At 37.2% G+C, this 21,697-nt stretch overlaps 1 protein-coding gene across 1 annotated transcript; it reads right to left on the reverse strand.

The window, feature by feature from the left end:
* Nucleotides 1–9,955: 9,955 nt before the first annotated feature.
* Nucleotides 9,956–13,697, reverse strand: LOC126810623 (frizzled-4). Its single transcript, XM_050535802.2, has one exon. The coding sequence runs from the start codon at nt 13,165–13,167 to the stop codon at nt 11,464–11,466; it is 1,704 nt and encodes a 567-aa protein (XP_050391759.1). The 5' UTR covers nt 13,168–13,697; the 3' UTR covers nt 9,956–11,463.
* Between the last annotated feature and the right edge of the window lie 8,000 nt (nt 13,698–21,697).

Below are 21,697 nucleotides of genomic sequence, written 5' to 3' on the forward strand. Positions count from 1 at the left end.
ATCATAGCTAAACCAATATTATGTTCCACTTTGCCTTTCCATTCAAATCACAGACGTACCTCCAAACGAGAGAGAGAGAGTGGGGGGACGAAATAGGTCATTAGTCACTAACACATGGTTTTCACCTACTCATCATTGAATTACAATTGTCAAGGTTTCTTTTACGCAACGCAAACGTTTACGCGTGATCTCGGTTTTTCGGACCACCCGGACGACTAGTGAAACAACGCCTTACTCACTGACCCACCGTGGCTTCTATAAAACGACAAAGCATGCCCTGCTTCGTGCAAAGCACTTATCATTAAGCGAAGATATTAGCATGTTTAATGACATTATCAAGATATAACTACATCTTCGTTCGCACCAAAGGCCCTGCCAGTCACTATTTATAGCTAAATGCAAGCTATATTAAAATATTATTGCCATAATGATATTATCAAGAAGAATAATTGCATTATCTCGCGTGTTAGAAGCTACATGTGTATGTAGTTGACATGTGAATTAGTCTGCATCACATAAAATGTAATTAACCATATTAAAATAAATTACATGGAAATCTGGTTTAGTATTCAACCATTATTTTTATCGTCTGTAACAAACATAATTGTGCTGATTATGAAATGGAGGAGAATGAATGAATGAAATTTGGTTGAACGTTTTCTGCACCAGTCGAGTTAATGAAGACCGGCCTACGTAATACAGTGTGCTTTAAGGAGAATTTCACCTCTACAGCGACATTTACGTTTACTTTTATTAATCGAATTCCAATTGCTAGTGGTTTCGTTACATGTACGCAATAGAAATAGAGAATTAAGGAAAGAGTTTTATTAATGCTGTGTAGAAATAAAGAAAGGTTGAGTTCTATAATGTTGTATAGAAATGGAGAAGGAATGAGTTCTATAGTGCTGTATAGAAATGGAGAAGGGATGAGTTTTATCAATGCTGTGTAGGAATAGAGAAAGGATGAGTTTTATTAATGCTGTATATAAATAGAGAAAGGATTAATGTTGTATACAAATAGAAAAAGGATGAGTTTTATAATGTTGTATACAATAGAGAAAGGATGAGTTTTACAATGACATTTAAACAGACTAGAGAAAAAACAACTGAATTGATTTAAAGGCTTCTAAATATAATGAGTTGAGGGATTTATTATACTGTTAGACAAGGTAAAAACTCTGTTGACTCATGATATTTTTAACGTCACTTGTTCTGTATGTTATATAACCTCAAGTAAAGGTAGGCGAATAATTGTGTTTACAGGATGAACACATAATTATGTAGGACTAATCCATGGTATAATTTCTATCAGTTATTCCCTTCTTTCCTAGTGACGTTAGGAATCACACTCCCTGCACTTGCATCGATGACATACCTTATAATGATCTATAACGCAAGCGGCAAAATTTTTAAAGGCTACTCCTTTCACTTAATGTGCTCTTTACATCACGGAGTTCACGTTGGGTAACTCCATATACGACGTTTCGGCTACGGCGTTTCGGCCAGAGGTTTTAAACCCTAACTCTAGCCCTAATAGTTCATATTAGCACCTATTATAACCTCTGTGACCGAATTGTCAGTGTTCGGGGGCCTGGATCTAGGACGGGAATGTCCGGTTTCGAACGAAATATGCCAGGGGTTCTTTTATGGGTACGCCAATGTGTACGCCAGTGGCACAATTTCCTTTATCAGCCCCGCAATTTTAAATATGAGCCATGCACACTGTACACCCGTGCAGTACGCGATGCTTCGCAAATGAATTTGAGAAAACGGAACAATGATGTTTATATATAGAAAGATGTAAAACAGTTTAAATCGTAAACAGATAATGACAAAAAGAATTCTTAAAGAGATGTTGATAGGTATTTTGTATAATGTGTAATTTGTATTTTGTATAATGTGTAATTTATTATTTTATGTCCTAAAGTTGAATTGTATTCTAGAGGTACAGTCGGTGTGCACGTAAAAGATCCCCAACTATCACAATAACCAATCATATCATATCATAATCAGCTCTATTATAGATTTAACTGTCGTGAGTTCGAATCCACGCTTGTACGCCTAAATAGGTGTATTTGTGGAGGAGGGGGTGCGGGGGCAGTTTTCTGTTTTCCTCCCAGTTGTCGCCACTCACTTGTCTCTTTATGTATATTGTTTAACATACGCACAGGTAAACAACCTGCTGTACTTTTGTAGACAAAACGTAAACGTTGAAATGGGGTACTCCTACTTTAAATACTATTTTTCAGAATATGATGAAATCTTTTCCAGAACATGTTATGTGTGTTTGATTTTTATTCAAATTAAGATTCTACCATTCTCCTTTAAACCTGATGGGTTTTCTCCGGGTACTTCGACCCTCCCACGTCTGAAGATCACTGCGTGAAGGCGAATTATTGAAATAAATCTGTACCATATGTTAGTCCCGAAATGACCTCTTTTGACTTAATTATAACTCTCTCTCTCTCTCTCTCTCTCTCTCTCCAAGTTGTATTTTTCCATACATCAGCTTGTATTGTATTGTATCTGTGGTTGTATAGGCCTTACTTTACATCAACCTGACAAGTAGGTTGTGTACATATGTATATAAACATTAACGTTTTGTGAGTAGTGGCTTAACACACCGTCATATGTAATGGAGCTTTTTAACAGTTAAAAATAGTTCGCATATTTCAGTTGATTGTCGGGTCATATCTGTCTTAAATAGATATAATGTTGTCAAGAAATGGCCGGTGAGACCAAGCTAATGAAGACAGTGTATACTTCCCCAATAAAAGAGTACAAATAAGCCCCGTATTGAATAGTTAATGGTTGAACTATGACGGTATTATATGCGTGTGTCTTTCATATGTCAAATCACATTATCCCTCTCGTTCAATACTCTCATTTCTATAGGCGCTAAAATCTTTTATGCACCGCTAATTTGTAAATATTGAAAGATAGAAATCAACGTCACGGATCGCTGACCGACAAATCCGTCCAATTCGAAAGAGTTTCTGTACTAATATTCATAGTTTAATTGTAGAGTTGCCATTTTTGTCCAAAGCCCCCAAAAGACGTTATGAATAAAAGGAAACCAGCCTGCTATACCAGCCAACCTGTACACCAGTCTTATACGTAGGGCGACATCTAACAAAGAAAAGCTGAAATCTGCCCCATGAAAACCGATCAGTCATATGTTAAGACCAGACGAGATTTCTAACACACATTTGCCATTGAAGGATAGCAACTGGGTCGGTAGCTGTCAAGTTTCGCTGATAAATTCTCTATATCTGACCTTTAAAAACATAACGCAGGCCAAGCGCTTATTTTAGATTTAGAAGGTATACATTATTACGTACATGCACTCTGTAATAGTATTGTGTGTGTATGTGATAACCACATTTCCACTAATATATATAAATATGCGCCAAAATTCCAATTTTATATATCATTGCCTTGTTATACAATAGCAAAATATTAAATTTATTTAATGTTGATATGGATCTATATATTCTACCCATTTTAAGATGTATTCATGCTTATGATCATATAATTGTTATGGTAACTGTTTGTAATAATATTGTGTATGGATGTGATAAATCATATTATGAACCAAAATTCCAATTTTATATATTATGGCCTCTTATACAATACCAAAATATTAGATTTAAGATTAAAACGAATCTATTATAGTATATTCAGTTCTCTTAAAATGTATTCAATGTTACGACTACATTATAACTTTTATTAGTGTTTGTAAACGTATTGTATATGGGTGTGATAAATAATAAATATGCGCCAAAATTCATATTAGATAGTATGGCATACAATACCAAATAAATATTAAATTTATTTAAGATTGATGCGAATCTATTATAGTATACTTCACTCTCTTAACATTCATTGTTATGATCTTATAATTGTCATTGTATTGTCTGTAATAATATTGTGTATAGATGTGTATTGATGTGATCAATAATGCGCCAAATTTCCAAATTTATATATTATGCTCCACTTATACAATACCAAAATATTAAATATATCTAGGGTCAATACGAATCTATTCAACCCTCTTAATACATATTCAATGTTATGATCTTATAACTGTTACGGTGTTAGTGTTTGTAATAGTATTGTATATGGATGGATTATAAAAAGGGCCACAATTCCCAATATTATATATTATATGTATCCAGAAACATCTTAATCTAATTTAGTCTGTATTGTTTATATAACAATTGACACAAGTGGGTCACAGCGCATAGAATAATGTAATATGAATGTATACAAACTGATTTACGTGCAATCGTTTCGGTTTTTACTGTAATTTCTAATCAGTTATGGTCAATCGAATGGCAATCTCTAGCGTCTGGTATTCCAGTCTACACCGATAGTATTTATTGCGCATGCTCTCCAGAAAAGAATATGGTGTCACCGTTTGACATGACTACAGGAATATGTCTAGCCTCGTTACAAATGGCGCTGAATCACATTATGGTACACGATTCGTTGATTTAAATTGACAAATAATTGGTATTTTCAATGTCGAAGACTTTGGATGGTATTGTGTTAGAGACTTAGCTACTTTAATATCAAATAGGAATCTATTATAACATATAGGCCTACGCCGATTTAAACTATATTCTAGTTTATAGCATCATATAACTGTCACAGCCGACGCGAAGTTGATTAATATATTTATTAATTTAATACTATTATCAATACAGCCGTTTTTTCTTCTTTACGAAAACTTGTACATGCAATAAATATAGTTATGAATAGTTCTTGTGACACTTTACACAACTAAATAATATAGTATTTGATGTTTCTGTAGAAATGTCAGAAATTTATATTATGTGTGAGAGAAAAGATGTCTACTCGGTGATAAGTCGTACAGGGTGTTCTGGAGAGTAAGCATAGATTGTGTACCTTTTTAAAAGAGAAGAAGAAAAAATGTTATTGTTTGTAATCAACTCAAAACAGAGCTGTCAGCTTTCAGTATTAGAGGGAAAATCCAAAACAAGGATATCTCCTAAGCAGATATCAGGCGTTTCTTTATACGAAACCTTTACACGCTGACATTGTTTTCTTGCTGGGATACGAAACTAATTGATATAACCGGGCTACTGTAACGAGGCGGCATGCAGTTAACTTTTTAACTCTACTTGTTGGAGTCTTAGTGTGGTGACTGTCAGGTAAAAGCCCTCTACACACAGGTCTGTCATCGTATCTTGAATTATTTACACAGGAGAAAGCGGTGAATTAATCCTTATCGCACATGTACTTTGAAAGAACGAATCGACATATTTTGTTAGTTGTGGTCGGGTCACCAGTATGTGTTTTATAAGCTTGTTCTCGTTCATACTCGTCACGGGTAGGATTTTAGATGACAGTTTAAATTCGACTGTAGACCCGATTCATCATCCCAGTCCAATACTGTCTATGATTCCCAAATCCGAAAGTACAAGGCAAATTTGTAAATTAAAGTGGTATCAAGTCTTAGAAAAATAATTATGATTTATTAAATTTCAATGGCGGTGTGTATAGCCGTCTTCATTATTGTCTACTGTTCCTAAATCCCAAAGTATAACAAAAAAATGTAAATCACTTGAACTCGTTAAACGGGAAGTGGTATCAAGTGTTCGAAAATTAATTTTTATATTAATTCCAACTACTTTATCAATATATCGATACCCAATCAACCTAAATCATAAACTTTGTTAAAGCAGAATACAAATGGATTACTATTACGTTTTTCTTTCTCTTACAAACGCTTTCAAACATAAATGGAGATAAAAAAAAAGTTTCTAACAAACATTATATTTCGTTTCGGTTACGTTACAAACTATCAGTAAGCGAACCCCGTGGCTTCTGACTTCTGGTTCCCTTGTAAACAATACGAACTTGGCATATATTCTCTGTCTATGCCTTCGCTATAAACATGACATTCTAGATGGAAGTTTAGGCAACCCCTGGCGCTCCCGGTAAATGGATTCCAGTCTCGAGATAAGCCGCCATGACTATCGCCACTCGTATCGTAACACAAAAACTTAAGATACATTAAAAGCCAAAGTTTTAGTTGTGTGTAATATGAAGATATATATTATATCCCCCTGCTTTTTCTCCCGAACTTATCTTAACGTGGATTGCCCTAAATGGGTCAGAATGAATCCATTCTATTCTCGTGTTTTCGAGAGTAGGTTGAATGGAGGGAACAGATGTACAATTCAGACACAATATGATTTAGGAGAAAAAGATTGGTAGAAATTCTACAGACTCGCTCGACCTAGAAAATCGGGTCGTGTGGTTCGCGAGAATGGCTGACTGATGGGCGAGATTAATTGTGGACAGTTATAACCAAGCGAAAACCAGGCAGACATAAATAATAATTATCGATGCAGAAATTTAATTAAATGTTTTATAAATATTTATGAATGAGGAGGTCCAGCCCCCTTCCCTATTTATAAATATTATTTTTATTCGGTAAAGAAAGGGGCTGAGTGGGAAACCGACATAGCCTATATCACCCATGTCACATGGCTCTTTCCAATAAAAATGGAATGATTAATGGAAGCCAAATGCCATCACCCCGACCCCACCCATCTTGGAAACAAATATGCCCCCCGCCCCCCGAGCCTTCATAATCAAAATCGGCGCTTTAATTTCGAGTTTTGAAGATGGTCGACGGTATACAAATATATGTATGTGTATAGTCCAATATTTTAAAAGACATCATCTGTCTATTCCTTTAAACAAAATCATGATCGGGGCTTTAATTGCTAGTTTTGAATTTTCAAAACGCCCCATAGCCCTTAATTATACTGACACGGGAGAATACACGCACATAGGCAAATACGGCGGAATTAAACGAGTGTTTACTTATGTCAATTATTTGGGTTTCGAGTGACGGTTCGTGTTGGATGATTTAGCTTGCCAATATACTAGAAAATAGATGTATCTACTCTGTACAGGTGACAGGTGAAAGTTCAACCTAACTCGGTCTGAGTTAAAAAAGATGATACCAATACATCAGATGTGTACAACCAAAGTTTTCTATACCTATGCGGAGTCCGCAAAAGAGGTATGAATAGGAAATAGGAAAATTTTTATGAAAATATGTGATAAATTCAATATTATATGTAACCAGACTGCATGTTGCTTCAAGAAGCTGCACGTTACTTAAAGAAAACTGCATTTAACTTATTAAAAATACTGCATTTGACTGAAGAAACTTATTTACAATGTATATTGAGAAAGTACGTTTGACGTGAATACTCTAGTCACCCAAATGCGCTTATATCGAACATTACTTATATTAAACAATACTTATAAGTAACTTGGGTTAACATAACCTAAGTAACTAATTTAACTTAAGAGATTGAATATAACTAAGTAACTAACGGTTGTCATTTTAGAAATAATATTCAGTATTAAAATCTTTATTTAGCTTTACACAATAGCAACATGCATTTGTTAGTGAAATACTATTAAACAATACAGACTGTATTGAACTAAAGTAGCTGTGTATTTTAAGCAGCAATGTGTAATGAAGGGCGTCATGCACGAGGCAGGATATGCTTAAGATTTCGGGAACACCCGACACCCTACCTAAATAAACCTAATAATGAGCACCTAAAATATATAAATACATGTAAATAAGATAAGGATAACAAATCAAAGAGTTACTACTAAACAGCCATGTTGTTCAAAAAGTACTGTGTTGCACTTCCGAATTTAAAAGTATCTTTTTATAAAAATATATTCAACTTTTTTAATGACTTATATTTAAACTTGGGTAACAGTGTCGTTAAGATGTGAATCTCGAGGAATCATGTTACAGTAAAGACAGGGGTGTTTGAATTATTGAGGTGGTATATAATAACAACTAGCTTATTTACTGTAGTATATCAGTTATACCATGGGTGTAGTTATGTATTCACATTTTTCATGTTTGAAATATCTCTAGAAAAGAGATGTGAGCTTTTATGATAATTATTTTATTAAAGTAATATAATAGACTTTTAGACTTATTGAACCTTTCAAATAAGACTGAAGTACAAAAGAAATTATTAGCTATGTTAACGTATTCAATAGATAAAGTGGTAGCAGGTGTTCTAGAGAGAGCAAGCATACCAAGGCTCGTGTACGACACCCAACCCCTCTTATATAGCCAATTAAGAAGTTGTCAGCCACAAGTGTTACAGAGAGAGTAAGCATACCAAGCCCTATGTACAACATTCACCGCGTGTTTAAGCCCATTGAGAAGTGGTGGTGGGTGTTATAAGTAAGAGAAAGAAAACTATGCCCCATACATGTACATGACACTCGTCGCTATTATAGACAATAATAATAATAATTGAGGAGTAGTAACAGGTGCTCTAGAAAGCTTAGGTATTCCCTGTCTCGTGTACGGCACCAATCATAGTTAATATGAGTAGTGCAGTGACAAACAGTTATAATGGGGAATTTATTTCAATTAACTACAAAGTAAGTCAAGATTACAAATTACTTTGCATTTGTTTGCAGAGAAGAAATTTAGATACACTAATGTGCGGAAAGTAGTTTCAGTCTTTTGTACTATTTTCATTTAGATGAGATTGTTTCAATTCAACCCTTTTCTTGATTAGCCATTTTTGTGAGCAAAAAATGCGTTGTTATTTTGAAAATTATGAAGTCTCTGGCTCGGCTAGGATTAGTAGCAGTTCTTAATGTGAGGTTTTAATCTATGTTACACAAAACAGAACAAATGTTTCTTTCCCAGAAGATAAGCGGATGAAATAAAGGATATTAGGACTTCTTTAATGTTTGTGTCTTATCTTTCATGTACGCAATAAGTGATTCAATTCCAACATTATCTACCCCGTCTATACATAGTTTGGTTTACAAAGGGTGGAATTTAGTGTTCTAGATTTGGAAGTAAGAGAAACTGTCTAACCCAACAAATATCCCCAAATTCGTTCCGGAACATAAAACAGACTAAATTTGGAACTAAGTGAAACCTAAGGGACACCTACATATCCCCGGGAACATAATACGAATCTATATATAAATTCGGTGTTGTAATGTTGGAGCTAACGGAAACTTTCTAACCCAACGTACATCCTAGAATCACCCTGGAACACAATATATTCGGTGTTCCAGATTTGGAACTAACAGAAGTTTTCTCACCTAACATTATTGAATACATAGAGTAGACCACAAAGCGTTGTGGTATTTTATTTTTGTTTTTGGCTTTAACATATGTTTTACCCAAATTCCTATCACTTGTTCTCAAGGTAAGCTAATATATTTTCCATACGATATACACGAATTGCGTCAACCAAGTCTAAAACACGTGTTCCAGTTATTGTATCGCAGGATAAGTTACAAATATTAGTCATAGATAAACTCAGTTTTTTTTAAAAAGATTTAGAACATTAATCTCACTTAGGAATTATATATAAATATCCAAAATGTTCCTTAATTCCAAACTGAAACTAAAAGACCACAAACATATCTGACTAACAAAAAATAATAAAAGAACGTTTTCAAATGTTCCATAGTTTATATCTAAAATATAACCATCTCTTAAAAACGCTTGTATTCAAATTCTTGTATTGCAAGTAAAAAAACATCATGGGTATTTTTTCTCGAAAAGTTAACTTTTTGGATGTTTTCCGTTTTATCGATTAAAAATATTTTAGCTTAACTTGTATATCCGTGAAAAATAAACATACTTTCACAAAACCCACGAATTCCAACAGAAAAGGAACCAAACATTGATAAAGTTAGTTCTATACTTCAAAGGAATGTCACATAAACAGTGGTATATAGGTGTATCCAGAAGGACCTCGTAGTTATGAAAAGTTATCAGGAGGGGGCGTGGTACCTGTGAGCCGGGGATTACCCCTCATTATCCGAGCACACAACTCGTCTTAGAGAGTAAATCCTCGAATCAACAAACGAACATAGAGAAATAAAGACAACGCAGATGTTCATTGAAAAAACGTTTTCATTCACAATTTTCCATTATTTACATTTTACACGTAACTCCTACCGGTTCAACTTCATTTCAAGTTTTTGGGACTAAATATAGTTTTCTCGTTTTCTTCGTTGTTTTGTTACTATGGTGATTTTGATAAACAATTCATTTTCTTTAAATAGAATACTTTAGTGAACAGTAAAGTTAATAACTTTTAAGTATAAAGTTTAATTATTTTGACCAAGAAATAGAGAGAAACATACATTTAAGTAGAAATTCTGACCAAGAATTTGAGAGAAACATACATTTAAGTAGAGATTTTAATCATTTTGAGTAGAAATTTTAATCATTTGACCAAGAATTTAAGAGAAACATTTGTATATGTTCTTCATTTTGGTCATATATAATTTACTCTAACAAGAAAATGGTGCAGTATTAACGAAAACTTGCCTTACCGTCTTTCTTAAAATAAAAACTGCATCAAAAATCAACATATATAGTCGTTTTTTAAAAATAATATTCAACATTTAACACTTATAATACACAATTTTAAATAACCAATCCCTACACTCCGTCTCTTCGTCCTTTTTTATCGCTTAATCAGAGGTAACCACTAAACAAACGGCACAAAAAAAAAACAAGTTTAAACTTTTTATATATATGTAATTTCACATTGACTTTTGGTTTCTGCTTCTATTGTCACAATTAATAATTCTTGCGATGATCTTTGGGACAATTAGGCGAATAGAGAAATAAAAACAAAACTAAAAAAAAAAAATTACCCGTAGAGTTAGAACATAATAATAACTTGTCGCCTTGTATTCATTTCAACTTATGATAATATATCTTTCTATTACTGTAGGTTGGTCCAAACCTCGACTGACTCACAAAACTTCATCACGAAAGATAGTTATATACCCATTTCTTCACCTGACGTTATTGAGTATTGTAAAAACAGTTCGGTTCTTGTTTTGACATTAAAGTTTCCGAATAATTTGTCGCCTCGATCCCATCGATTCAAAAGAAAGGGAATTCGGTAACAAAACCGTAACGGACATGTCGTGAATTTCAAAACTCCTTCTTATCGATTCCTGTGTAGTTTAACCTCAAAGCCGAATCAATCTACTTTCCTAGTAACCTAACACAAACTTGTCGTCCATTCTTTCACAATATTGCCACATTGTTTTAAAAAGCGCGTCTATTTGTTTTGTTTTGTTTGTTTTTCTTTGGTACAACATATGCATTGCATTGTTCATAATAATGATGTTCAAGATCACGTTTTAGTAATAAAACAAGTCTTTAAATAAAGTTCCGTTCGTGAGTTAAGAAGGGGAGGGGTATTACCTCCACCCCCCACCCCCAACTCACCACCGCACAAATCATCAACATCTTCGTCCTCCTTTCCGACATCGTCGAACATCAATGATATACTGGGACTGTAACAGAGTCATTTTTTGGTATCTCGCTGACAAAAATGTAACACAACAACACAACAATTAATTTGAAAGAGTAGATGTCAGTCATACCACCGTCTCATCGGATTTCACTCGCTTCGTTTTGTCCATTCGGATAGAACGGTTCGGTGGTTTTAAGGGTATCTGATGATAATTGTGAGGCATGCTGTATTCTATGTGTTTACTGTCTCGCTTCCTAACACATAATTTTTTGACAAAGTTTCTCCAGGAACTCACAGTTTTAGCGGACCAGATCCACATGCCACTAGTTATTCCCACGACCAGTGACATAAAAAGTTTGAGCATGAAAATTTCAATATTTGGTGAGGTTTGATAGCTGTAGAGGTACCACGAGGATCTGTTAAGGTATTCGTACAATAAACAGCCAATAACACACGTGGCTGGTACAGTATATAGCACGGAAAAGATGCCAATTCGCACCATCAGAACCTCAAGTTTGTCCGTTTTCACACCGTCACAGCGGACTTGTTTCCTAATCCTGAATAATGCCACAAATCCAGCAACGAGAAATGCGGTTCCTAACAAGAGGTAAACAATAAGAGGCGCGATGCCGAATCCCAGAAGAGTCTGTGTGTTCTGATTTCCGACATAACAGATTCCAGTGAGCTCGTCAGCATCAACATCCCTCATCACTAGAATCACGATAGTTTTTATGGCGGGGATAGCCCATGCGAAGAGATGAAAATAGCTACTATGGAGTTGTATAGCTTCGTGTCCCCATTTTAACCCCGCGGACAAAAACCACGTAAAAGTTAACACCACCCACCACAGTGAGCTGGCAGTACCGAAAAAATATAGCAAAAGGAACACTATGGCACAGTCCGTATTTTCTAACCCTTCTTGGATCAGTATTGCCTTGCCACTTTGACTTTCTGTATCGCATGCTATAGACTCTCGACCAGCCAACAAACGAACAATGTAGGCGATACTGTAAATGTTGTAACACATTGATAGAAAAATGATGGGTCTCTCGGGATATTTGAATCTCTGAGAGTCGATCAGAAAGGTCAATACTGTAAAGAAAGTGGACACGAAGCACAAACCTGCCCATATAGCCATCCAAACATCTGCAAATAATTTATCCTTGCTGGTGAACGCATCGTTTTCTAAACACAACAACGCACACCTCTCCGTCCGATTGATATAAATATATTTCGATGCGTTTCGGTATTTTTCACAACTTTTAGAGAAATGTGGGGGTCGGATGCTGCGTCCGGGTGTATCTGTGCTGCTCTGGGGTCCTCGGGGAAGATGGGGTTTCTTTGGTAGAGGTAGATCATCCTCTATCTCATCCCCTGGACCATCCATACACATGTGGGTTTGGTCATTCCTTTGCGGAAACTTGGAGCAGTTGAGTGCTGCCGGCCAAGGATAGCCAAACTCGTTGAGAACTGGTTGACAGCGGCTCCTGACACTTTCACACATCGGGCGACACGGACCAATCGGCTCCATAACTTTTTCTGTACACATTGGCACATAAACCGAACAGAGGAAAAACTTAAGTTGTTTGGAACATCCATACTGAATGAGGGGGGTAAATGTTTGTAACTGTAAAACAGCATCTCGTTGATCATTGTGGGCCACTAAATTGGGCATCCCAGTAACATTGTAGCCCAATCCTTTACACATATCAAACCGAATAGGTTCACAAGTTCGTACATTCTCAGATGAATAGATGCCAGGAACAGACGAAACAATGGCTACTCCAAGAAAGTACAGTATTATGGTACAAACACCATTACTCCGCATTTTGGCTGATCATGTAGCAAAGAGAACACAATGTGAGTAGTCTTGTTTCTAGCTAGTTGGAACTCGTGTTGAGGTTGTATGAGGGGTACTGCCTAATCTCCTTCATTCACTGTCGACAAACTTTCCCCTCTCCACAATTACACCACGTCCACAGAACTCTGCTTATTGCCAGCCATGTCATTCTTAAAGTTGTCTTCTAATCGCTGTTACATGGGATGGACGGCCTTAAGTTCGTGTACGGCCTACAAACAACTGAAATCAACTAACTATCGACCCGGCCATATACAATCTATGAGAATATAACTCGTGGTAGCATTCAATACAACCAACACCGCGAGATTCCCTTCGTCTCAACTTACCGTTCTATCGTCCAATCATTTTTACTGTTATTCTCGGGAGCCCCGCCTACTTCACGCATTAACAACGCACCACCGCTATCAATCATTGCTTTAAGAGCTGCCAATCATGCGTCTGTCCATTTCTGAATGCGATCGCTTACACCGGTTAAATATAATGTAAAGGCTTTATATGCATCCGATAATGCGGCTATTCATCTCGACTGTTTCTATTAGACAGCCCATTCCGGCATTTTATTTTTCTTTCTATTTTCTATACCTGCCTCGAGAGATTGGTATAATTGAGAGAACACAAGTCAAACAGGGCTAAACAACGTACCTTAAAAAAAGAAAGTAGTATCAGATTAGCGTCGAGATTTAAATAAATTCATCAACGCATACACACACTAGTCTCCTATCCTATTTTATATTCAAAACTGAATTCCATATTTGAATAGAAATAATTCTTACCGCATATATCACTTAAGTCGGTGTATATCCATGGCTTATATTAATGAAACTTAGAGACGGTTAGCGGTCGCTGTAAACTCCGTGTAACCCCACTAACTAGAAGGCTGGCCCAGATTATGACATTTATAGCTGAATTTTATGGACGGGTTTTCATTGTCTTTCACACAAATATAACGGGTTACAGTTAGACGTTATCCCGTCTTTAAATAATTTCATAGTTATTGTCACACCGTTAAGACCCAGTTAAATTATGGCCATTACTCCTTTCCCCTGTGGTTGAAATATGGCCAGTCAACTAACGGCGCGTGCATGTATTTGTATAACTGGTGATAAAGGGGGCTAACAGAAGGGATTAGTCATCAACAGAAGAATGAACCCTTATTTCAGTTCGTCATCAGATAAAGGGTTCTTCTCTTCATTTGGTACTCAGTTGTGTTCATCAATCTTCGACTGTAAACGTTCTCTTGACCAAATATTTCTTTGCTCTTCACTGAAAACCAATTTTGTAAATATTTAGAACAAATACCACCCGGTGTTTGACTCAATCTTTAAGAATATTCAGCTCATGTTTACGGCTCTTTTCGAAGACACTTGGAGTTTGTTATTGTTGCTAATAAGGCTTTTCAATTAGTACTAAACACTTTTTTAAAAATTATATATTTCATGGACAGATTAGAAAGCACGGTGCAGTGGTTCTAGTTGCATGGAACATTCGATGCTATCTGTTCTGTATAAAGTCAGTCATCGGTGTTTAAGAGACAGCGTCTAGTCGTTCGGGTGGGCCGAAAAACCGAGGTTCCGTGTACACGTTAGCCTGCATTATAAAAGAATCCTTGACTCATGGAATTTGAAATAAGAGTATGTCGTAGCACCGCTGTCCAGTCGAACCTTCTCTCTTAGCAAACAGCATGATGGATGTCCGTCTTATAGCCCGGTTGGTACTGAAAAGTGGGACGTTAAACACAAATTGATTTCATTATTTGAGAGGATAGCATGCTGTGTAACAGTTCATATGTTCATCAACCCTTTCTGAGCAAACAACAGAAATTGTCCTTAACGTGTAATCCGAACGATTAGCTAATTTTATTTAAAACAATTAGAACGGTGTTGAAACCCCAGGCACATTTCCCCAGGGTCCTTAAAAACTCCCATGTAACACGAAACCTATAACAAAGCCAATCCTCAACTGAACTAAATTTGTACTTGGATCAATCAACTTGGTCCATTCATAATAACATGAAGTGCCGCTAAGCGAGAAGTTAAAAAGTTTAATTCCCATATCGCACGACATGTAACTTCACTCTGTAAATGTAACTGGTAGCTAATTAATAATGATAATAATAAAAAACCCAAAATTCGATTTTTGTTATTTTGAATTTATAATGCAGACGCCAGTTTATTCTGGGTTTGAAGATTACAAAATATTGATGAATTAGTTCTTTGGTTACATAAATGGTGTTTATCAACTTCTGGTACGAACGTTTAGTCTTATTTATTTGAAGTAATGTTTTAGCACTAGAAAATTCCCTTTTTTTGCATATATTAGTAAAACTCGATCACTCCCATCAATAGCTTATTATTGTTTCTGTAGCTGCATGCTCCAAGACAAAGCTTTTTAATTTTCAAAATCAGTTGCAAAAGGCATGGCGTCAGCTGTCGACTGGCAGAAAGAGCGTATGCCTAGTTGTTCGGATGGTGGAAAAAACGATTCACCTCGCACGAACTTAGTAAATAAAATTAACTGTGTGTTATTTGCAATATAAGCGACATATATTATTTGGTCGAGACGCTCATCGCAACTTTTTCTTTCTTTCTTTCTCTGTAATAGTTCAAGGGAGGTAATCCGGAATTAACTTTTTTCCAGCAATAAAATCAGAACATTAAACGGTGGCTCTGATTTGCCGAAAGCCGACTACCGAATAGATGATTTAGATTCACCTCATATGATTTATTTCCTGTCCAATCCTTGCGATTACCCTAAAAAATGTGTATACAAAATAAATAAATTAAGAAATAAAGGTTTATTTATTTTCTATTACCTATCATGCGTATACGTACATATTGGTGGTTCATTCGTGGGAGCCCCGGTTGTTCAAAGAGTAAGACGGTGGTCCGCAAGTCGCTAACCAGGTGGCTGCGAAAATTCCCATTGTCGATGCAGGACGGCGGTTCCGTGTACATATTGGCGTTGATATAAAATTACCCTCGAAATAAGAGCAGGTCGTAGCGCCTGGCAAAATTTCCCTCATACTCATCTTCATCAGCCAAGTCGGTGCAGAAAAGTAGGACGTTAAACCCCGTTTCATTTCGATTTATCATGGACCTTATGTATTATAAGGTCCATGGATTTATTCACTTTATCGTCATGAATTCATTATGTTAATTTCTCGTATGCGATCTCAAATTGATTTAAGTCTTTCTTTTATATGAATAAGAGCCTATATAATATAACATATTAAAGTACAATGATTACAACATTACTTCGTATCTGGTAATAAGCGAAGATGGGGTAGTCCCCGTTAAAGAGAAGCACAAACAGATCTATGTAAAATAACTTGGAAATTCATAATGACCACTTTTTCAAGTGTTTTAATCTTTGAACATCATATTGTGAAGTAGGGCTTTACACTGTAAAATGTGGGCCAACTCACATGATCCTGTAATGATTGCTTACACTTAAGAAATAAAATGAATGAATAGACCGCAACTGAAGAACAAGGTTTGCCCAACAGTTTGAAAATAAGGATCGACAACTTTGACCTTTAGTGGGCTATTGGGATTAAGTGGGGGGGGGGGGGGGGGCACGGCGGCTCGGTGGGTATGCCCGGTGTTGGTCGAGAAATTTAATCTGGATTTCCCAGCGTGGTTTCAGCTTGTTAGTAGTGCAGGACGGGTGGCCTGGAAAAGAAACGTGTCTAGTCGCTCGGATGGAACAAAAAACATAGGTCCGACGTATACACTGGCAGCACGTTAAATATTCCCAGAGAGTTTGGGAATCGAAATAACAGTAGGCGGTAGCGACACTGTCCGGGCGAATGAGGTTCGATTTTTGCACTTGCCCGCATGACAGCTATTCATTATATGAATGGATAGGCTTGTGAGATTGGATAGGGGTCAAACAAGTAGGGGATCACTGACTGGCAGTCTGTTCTGGTCGCTTGTTGTTCACTTGAGTGACGTGAAGGGGTGCTCGGTATGTGTTGATCGAATGGTATAGCGGTTGTGAAAACAGAGAGACTTCGACGAACTGCAGGCTCTGCAATTAAAGGACCGAATAAGAAGTTAACAGGATAATCCAAGAATTTACTTAGGCTTCGATATTTATTGTAAATGGACATCGGTTAGCGAAAAATACAAATTGAAAATGGATTTTCTCTGAACTTGTCACGTGACAAACAAGGCTGCTTTAAATAAGTTTATACGGCCTGCGGTATAGTTTTCGTGAAATTAAAGTGTCTTGAGGGGAGTTGAAGTTTTGATAGACAAATTAATTTGAGTATATTTAGTACAAATATAATCAAATTACACAGTTTGTACGTAGGAAGGCATCTTTAAATGTAGCCTATAAATTCTAATAAATTTGAAATATTGTCGAAGTATGGTCTGCCATGTTTTTAATTAATAAACTATAAAAAGGGGACAACTTAAGAATTTACGTATACCGGGGCCCTTTTTCACGAAAACTTAAACTAAGATACAATTGAAATTTTAAGAAATACTGCAATTCGATTGGCTGACCAGTAAAATCAATTTGCATATATCCAATGAAGTTGCAGTATTTCTTAAAATTTCGGTTTTAACTTAGTTTACGTTTTCGTGAATAAGGGCCCCGGTATTTAAAAATACGGGTCTACGCATAATCCTCCGTATACACTTCGTTTCATTGTGAACAGCCTCGTATTTCTAAAAATGAAATGCAATGGGGTCTAATGTCCTAAAGTTCTGCTCCGACTGGGCTAAAGAAGACGGGCATATGCCATACAGTGTGTTACGAGAGGAATTTGTCCAGGACAGCTGGGCTACGAACACTGACTCTTACATCCTTTAGCGGTCAAGGGTTCTTTTACGTACACGCTAATATGTACCAGGGACAAAGGTTAACGAGCCAACATCTTACGCACTGAGCCACCGCGGCTCCCCAGTATTTCTATATTGTGAGTAGCATAGGCCAGGTGGCGTTAGTCTACCACTTCCGGTTTCGGAGTTATGACCCCCGAGCGAAGTCTGTCTGTTCGGGGTTGGCGGCTACATCTGCCCTGAGTCTGAAATTTGGGGTATAGGGGTAGCTCGGACCGGGGAGTAACATAGGCCAGGTGGCGTTAGTCTACCACTTCCGGTTTCGGAGTTATGACCCCCGAGCGAAGTCTGTCTGTTCGGGGTTGGCGGCTACATCTGCCCTGAGTCTGAAATTTGGGGTATAGGGGTAGCTCGGACCGGGGAGTAACATAGGCCAGGTGGCGTTAGTCTACCACTTCCGGTTTCGGAGTTATGACCCCCGAGCGAAGCCGGTCTGTTCGGGGTTGGCGGCAACACTAGGTCTGGCCCGAGTCTGAAATTTGGGGTATAAGGGTAGCTCGGACCGGGGAGTAACATTGGCCAGGTGGCGTTAGTCTACCACTTCCGGTTTCGGAGTTATGACCCCCGAGCGAAGCCGGGTATCCTGCTAGTAAAATAATAAAAAATAAAATAAAATATAGGCGTCACATTCCTTGAATCCCGATGATTTAGTTGTTTCATTTGCATTTCGGCTGTCGCCGCTTTTCGGTGGATCCGAACAGCATACAATCTTTAACACGTTGCTAGATAATATCATATTTAGCGCGATTATAAGTATTCACGGCTGGGTGACTCTATTCACGGGGTGTAATGATATTGTGCGCATCGACTGTAGAGATACGACCTACTTATACAGCGTCTTTAGTCACAAATCTACTTAAAATACAACGCCTTTTCCACGGTTGAGTAAACCCAACAAAAACATTTTGGCATAAAGCGCACCGGTTGTAAAGTTTCATTATCATTGTTTGAATCATATCGCACAGTTTACACGCGACTTATCTGCGTGCCATCCTTTAATATATAATAACAAATATAAAACTAAATATTAGAAGCGGTGATTTCACATAAAAAATGAATGATTTATGATAAAATTGACATTTTTTAGATACAGAGTTGTAAAAAGCTTCTGTGTCAAAATTTAAAGAACACGTTCTTTTGTTCAACCGATGATTTGACATAAAAATAAAAAAAACATTGTTTTTTTTTAAAATAAAATTAATATTTGCTTAGATTCAGCAAATAAACTGATGCCGGGGGCTGACGTCAATTAACGTCAAATTAACATAGACTATATATATAATATTAGGTCATTTCGGGACTAAAATGGTGCTATTTTATTTCAAGAATTCGCTAGCGCGTGATCTACTCAAAGCCATTAAAACGCAATGCCAAATTCAAGGTTTATTTACTGCAACAACTTTTAACAAATGTACATAACAATTGACAAAATCGAGATAACAAGCATCTGTGGATAATTTCATGAAAGAATTCACTACAAATGCACAAAACCGAAACGTCAGAGAACCATGAAAAAAAGCAGGAATCAGCTGAAGTCAATATCGGGAATGTCCACCCTGAGCTCTTACACATGCCTGAAGTCGCCTTGGCATGGACTGGCACAGATGTCACACTACACGTTGTGGGATTGTTTGCCAATGATTTTGGGGTGCCTGTGCAACAGTTCGTGGTGGCACGGCTTGAGTTCGAACCCGTCGTCTAAGTTCATTCTAAAGGTGTTCGATCGGGTTCATGTCGGGAGACATAGCGGAACAATCCATAATACGGACATGATGATTGTTCAGAAAGTCTCTTGTCAATCGGGATTCATTAGAGAAGATGACATTTCGAAATGGTTTGTTGTGCAGATACCCCATTACTGTCTGGCAAGTCGATGACTATGCCGTGTTCCAGCAGTTACCCTGGCAGTAGCAGTAGCTGACTGGAACCTATTGCGCAGATGCTGCAGTCGGATGTGGCGATCTTGAGCAGCGGTTGTTACAGGTGGCGTTCCAGGTCGGGGTCGATCGGCAACAATTCCAGCGGCGCGGAAGCGTTGTCCGAGACGAGCAATGGTCGATGAGTGGACATTAAAGTGTCTGGCGACGGCTACCTGTGAAGCGCCCTGATCCAGCATGCCAATAGCTCTGTTCCTGTTTTCTTGTGTAAGGCGTGGCATTTTTCCTAAGTGATGAATGTTGAAATTTTGATCTGTATTTAAAGGGCCAGAGTGCAGGGAATGCACGTGCAAAACGTGTGACATGGGACTGCTTAAAATCGCGAAAAAAGACAAGTGTTGCGTTTGCACGAACAAAGTTCATTACCGAGAACTGATATTGGGTTTAAACCCAGAACTCCACAAAAAGAGACCAGTCACAAGTTTCACCTATGTGCCATAAGATAGGAAAGCCCTCGAAAACGTTTACCAGAAATATTTTACAGATTAGGCATTGCGTTTTTAATGGCTTTGAGTATATATCTGTGGAAGGGAAACCCATGAGGTTAGGCAGGTGACTAACGCCTTGTCAGGTACTAGTGTGGGATCAAAACAAACTGGAGGGGACCGCGGACGAACTGTATATAACAAATTCACAGACCAAACAAGAAAGGACACGTCTCGGTACGACGAGAAGCGGTGAGTTTACATGAAAAGGAATGTTTTTATAATAAGATTTTTTTGAAAAATAAATATACGAATAAATGAAATGGACATTACCGTTCTACTTTTCTGCACCAACCGGGAACTGACGGCGGGCATACACTTTGTAGTGTGCTATAATTGCACGCCAACGTAGTTTTCGTCCCATCCGAAGGACTAGACGCTGTTCCTTGCCAAGTACTCCGCCCTGCACCATTGATAAAGAGAGACCACGCTGGGAAATTCCGGGGGACTATCTGGCCAACACCTAGATGTTTGGATGTGTGTTAACACAAAGGTCCCGTGGCTGCACGGAAAAGACCCATTGGCAGTTGGACATTGAAATAAGAGGAACCATAGCGCGGCTGTCTGGGAAAAATTACACTCATCGCCCACTGCATGACGTATGCGTGTCTACATTAGCCCGGTTGATGCAGAAAAGTAAGACGTTAAACCCCATTTCATTTTCATTTGTTCTACAATTCTATATTCAGTTGGTGCACGTAATATTGATTTGTACAATACAAGGGAGACAACTCTTGTTAAGTACTCATCTTTTCGCAAATACCGCATTCCACGAACCAGGGCCCTTATTCACGAAAACTTAAACTAAGATACAATCGAAATTTTAAAAAATACTGCAATTCGATTGGCTGACCAGTAAAATCAATTTACATGTATCCAATTTGCATATTGGTCAGACAATCGAATTGCAGTATTTCTTAAAATTTCGATTGTATCTTAGTTTAAGTTTTCGTGAATGAGGGCCCAGGCCATTACCAAGTAAAATTCATGTCATTTTTTTTTTATGGACGTGACATGGTCAGAACGAACGATACCATAGATAAAGTACAATATTTTGCAAAAACTAAATGTTGCGGCTCTATACCAATGACGTTTTTGGCCAAGTTCAGCCTTTTTGTATATTTAAGAAATCAGCTAATATTGCAAAATATTGGAAAAATTATTAAATTGCAATATATTGATTTAAACGTTAAAAATGTAGGGTCACGCGCAGAGAACGCTGATA

This window comes from Patella vulgata, chromosome 2 (genome assembly GCF_932274485.2).
Source record: "Patella vulgata chromosome 2, xgPatVulg1.2, whole genome shotgun sequence".
Taxonomy (NCBI): domain Eukaryota; kingdom Metazoa; phylum Mollusca; class Gastropoda; family Patellidae; genus Patella; species Patella vulgata.

Bases quoted from the DNA above. Each gene is read 5' to 3' on its own strand.
- LOC126810623 (XM_050535802.2), bottom strand. From the start codon at position 13,167: ATGCGGAGTAATGGTGTTTGTACCATAATACTGTACTTTCTTGGAGTA.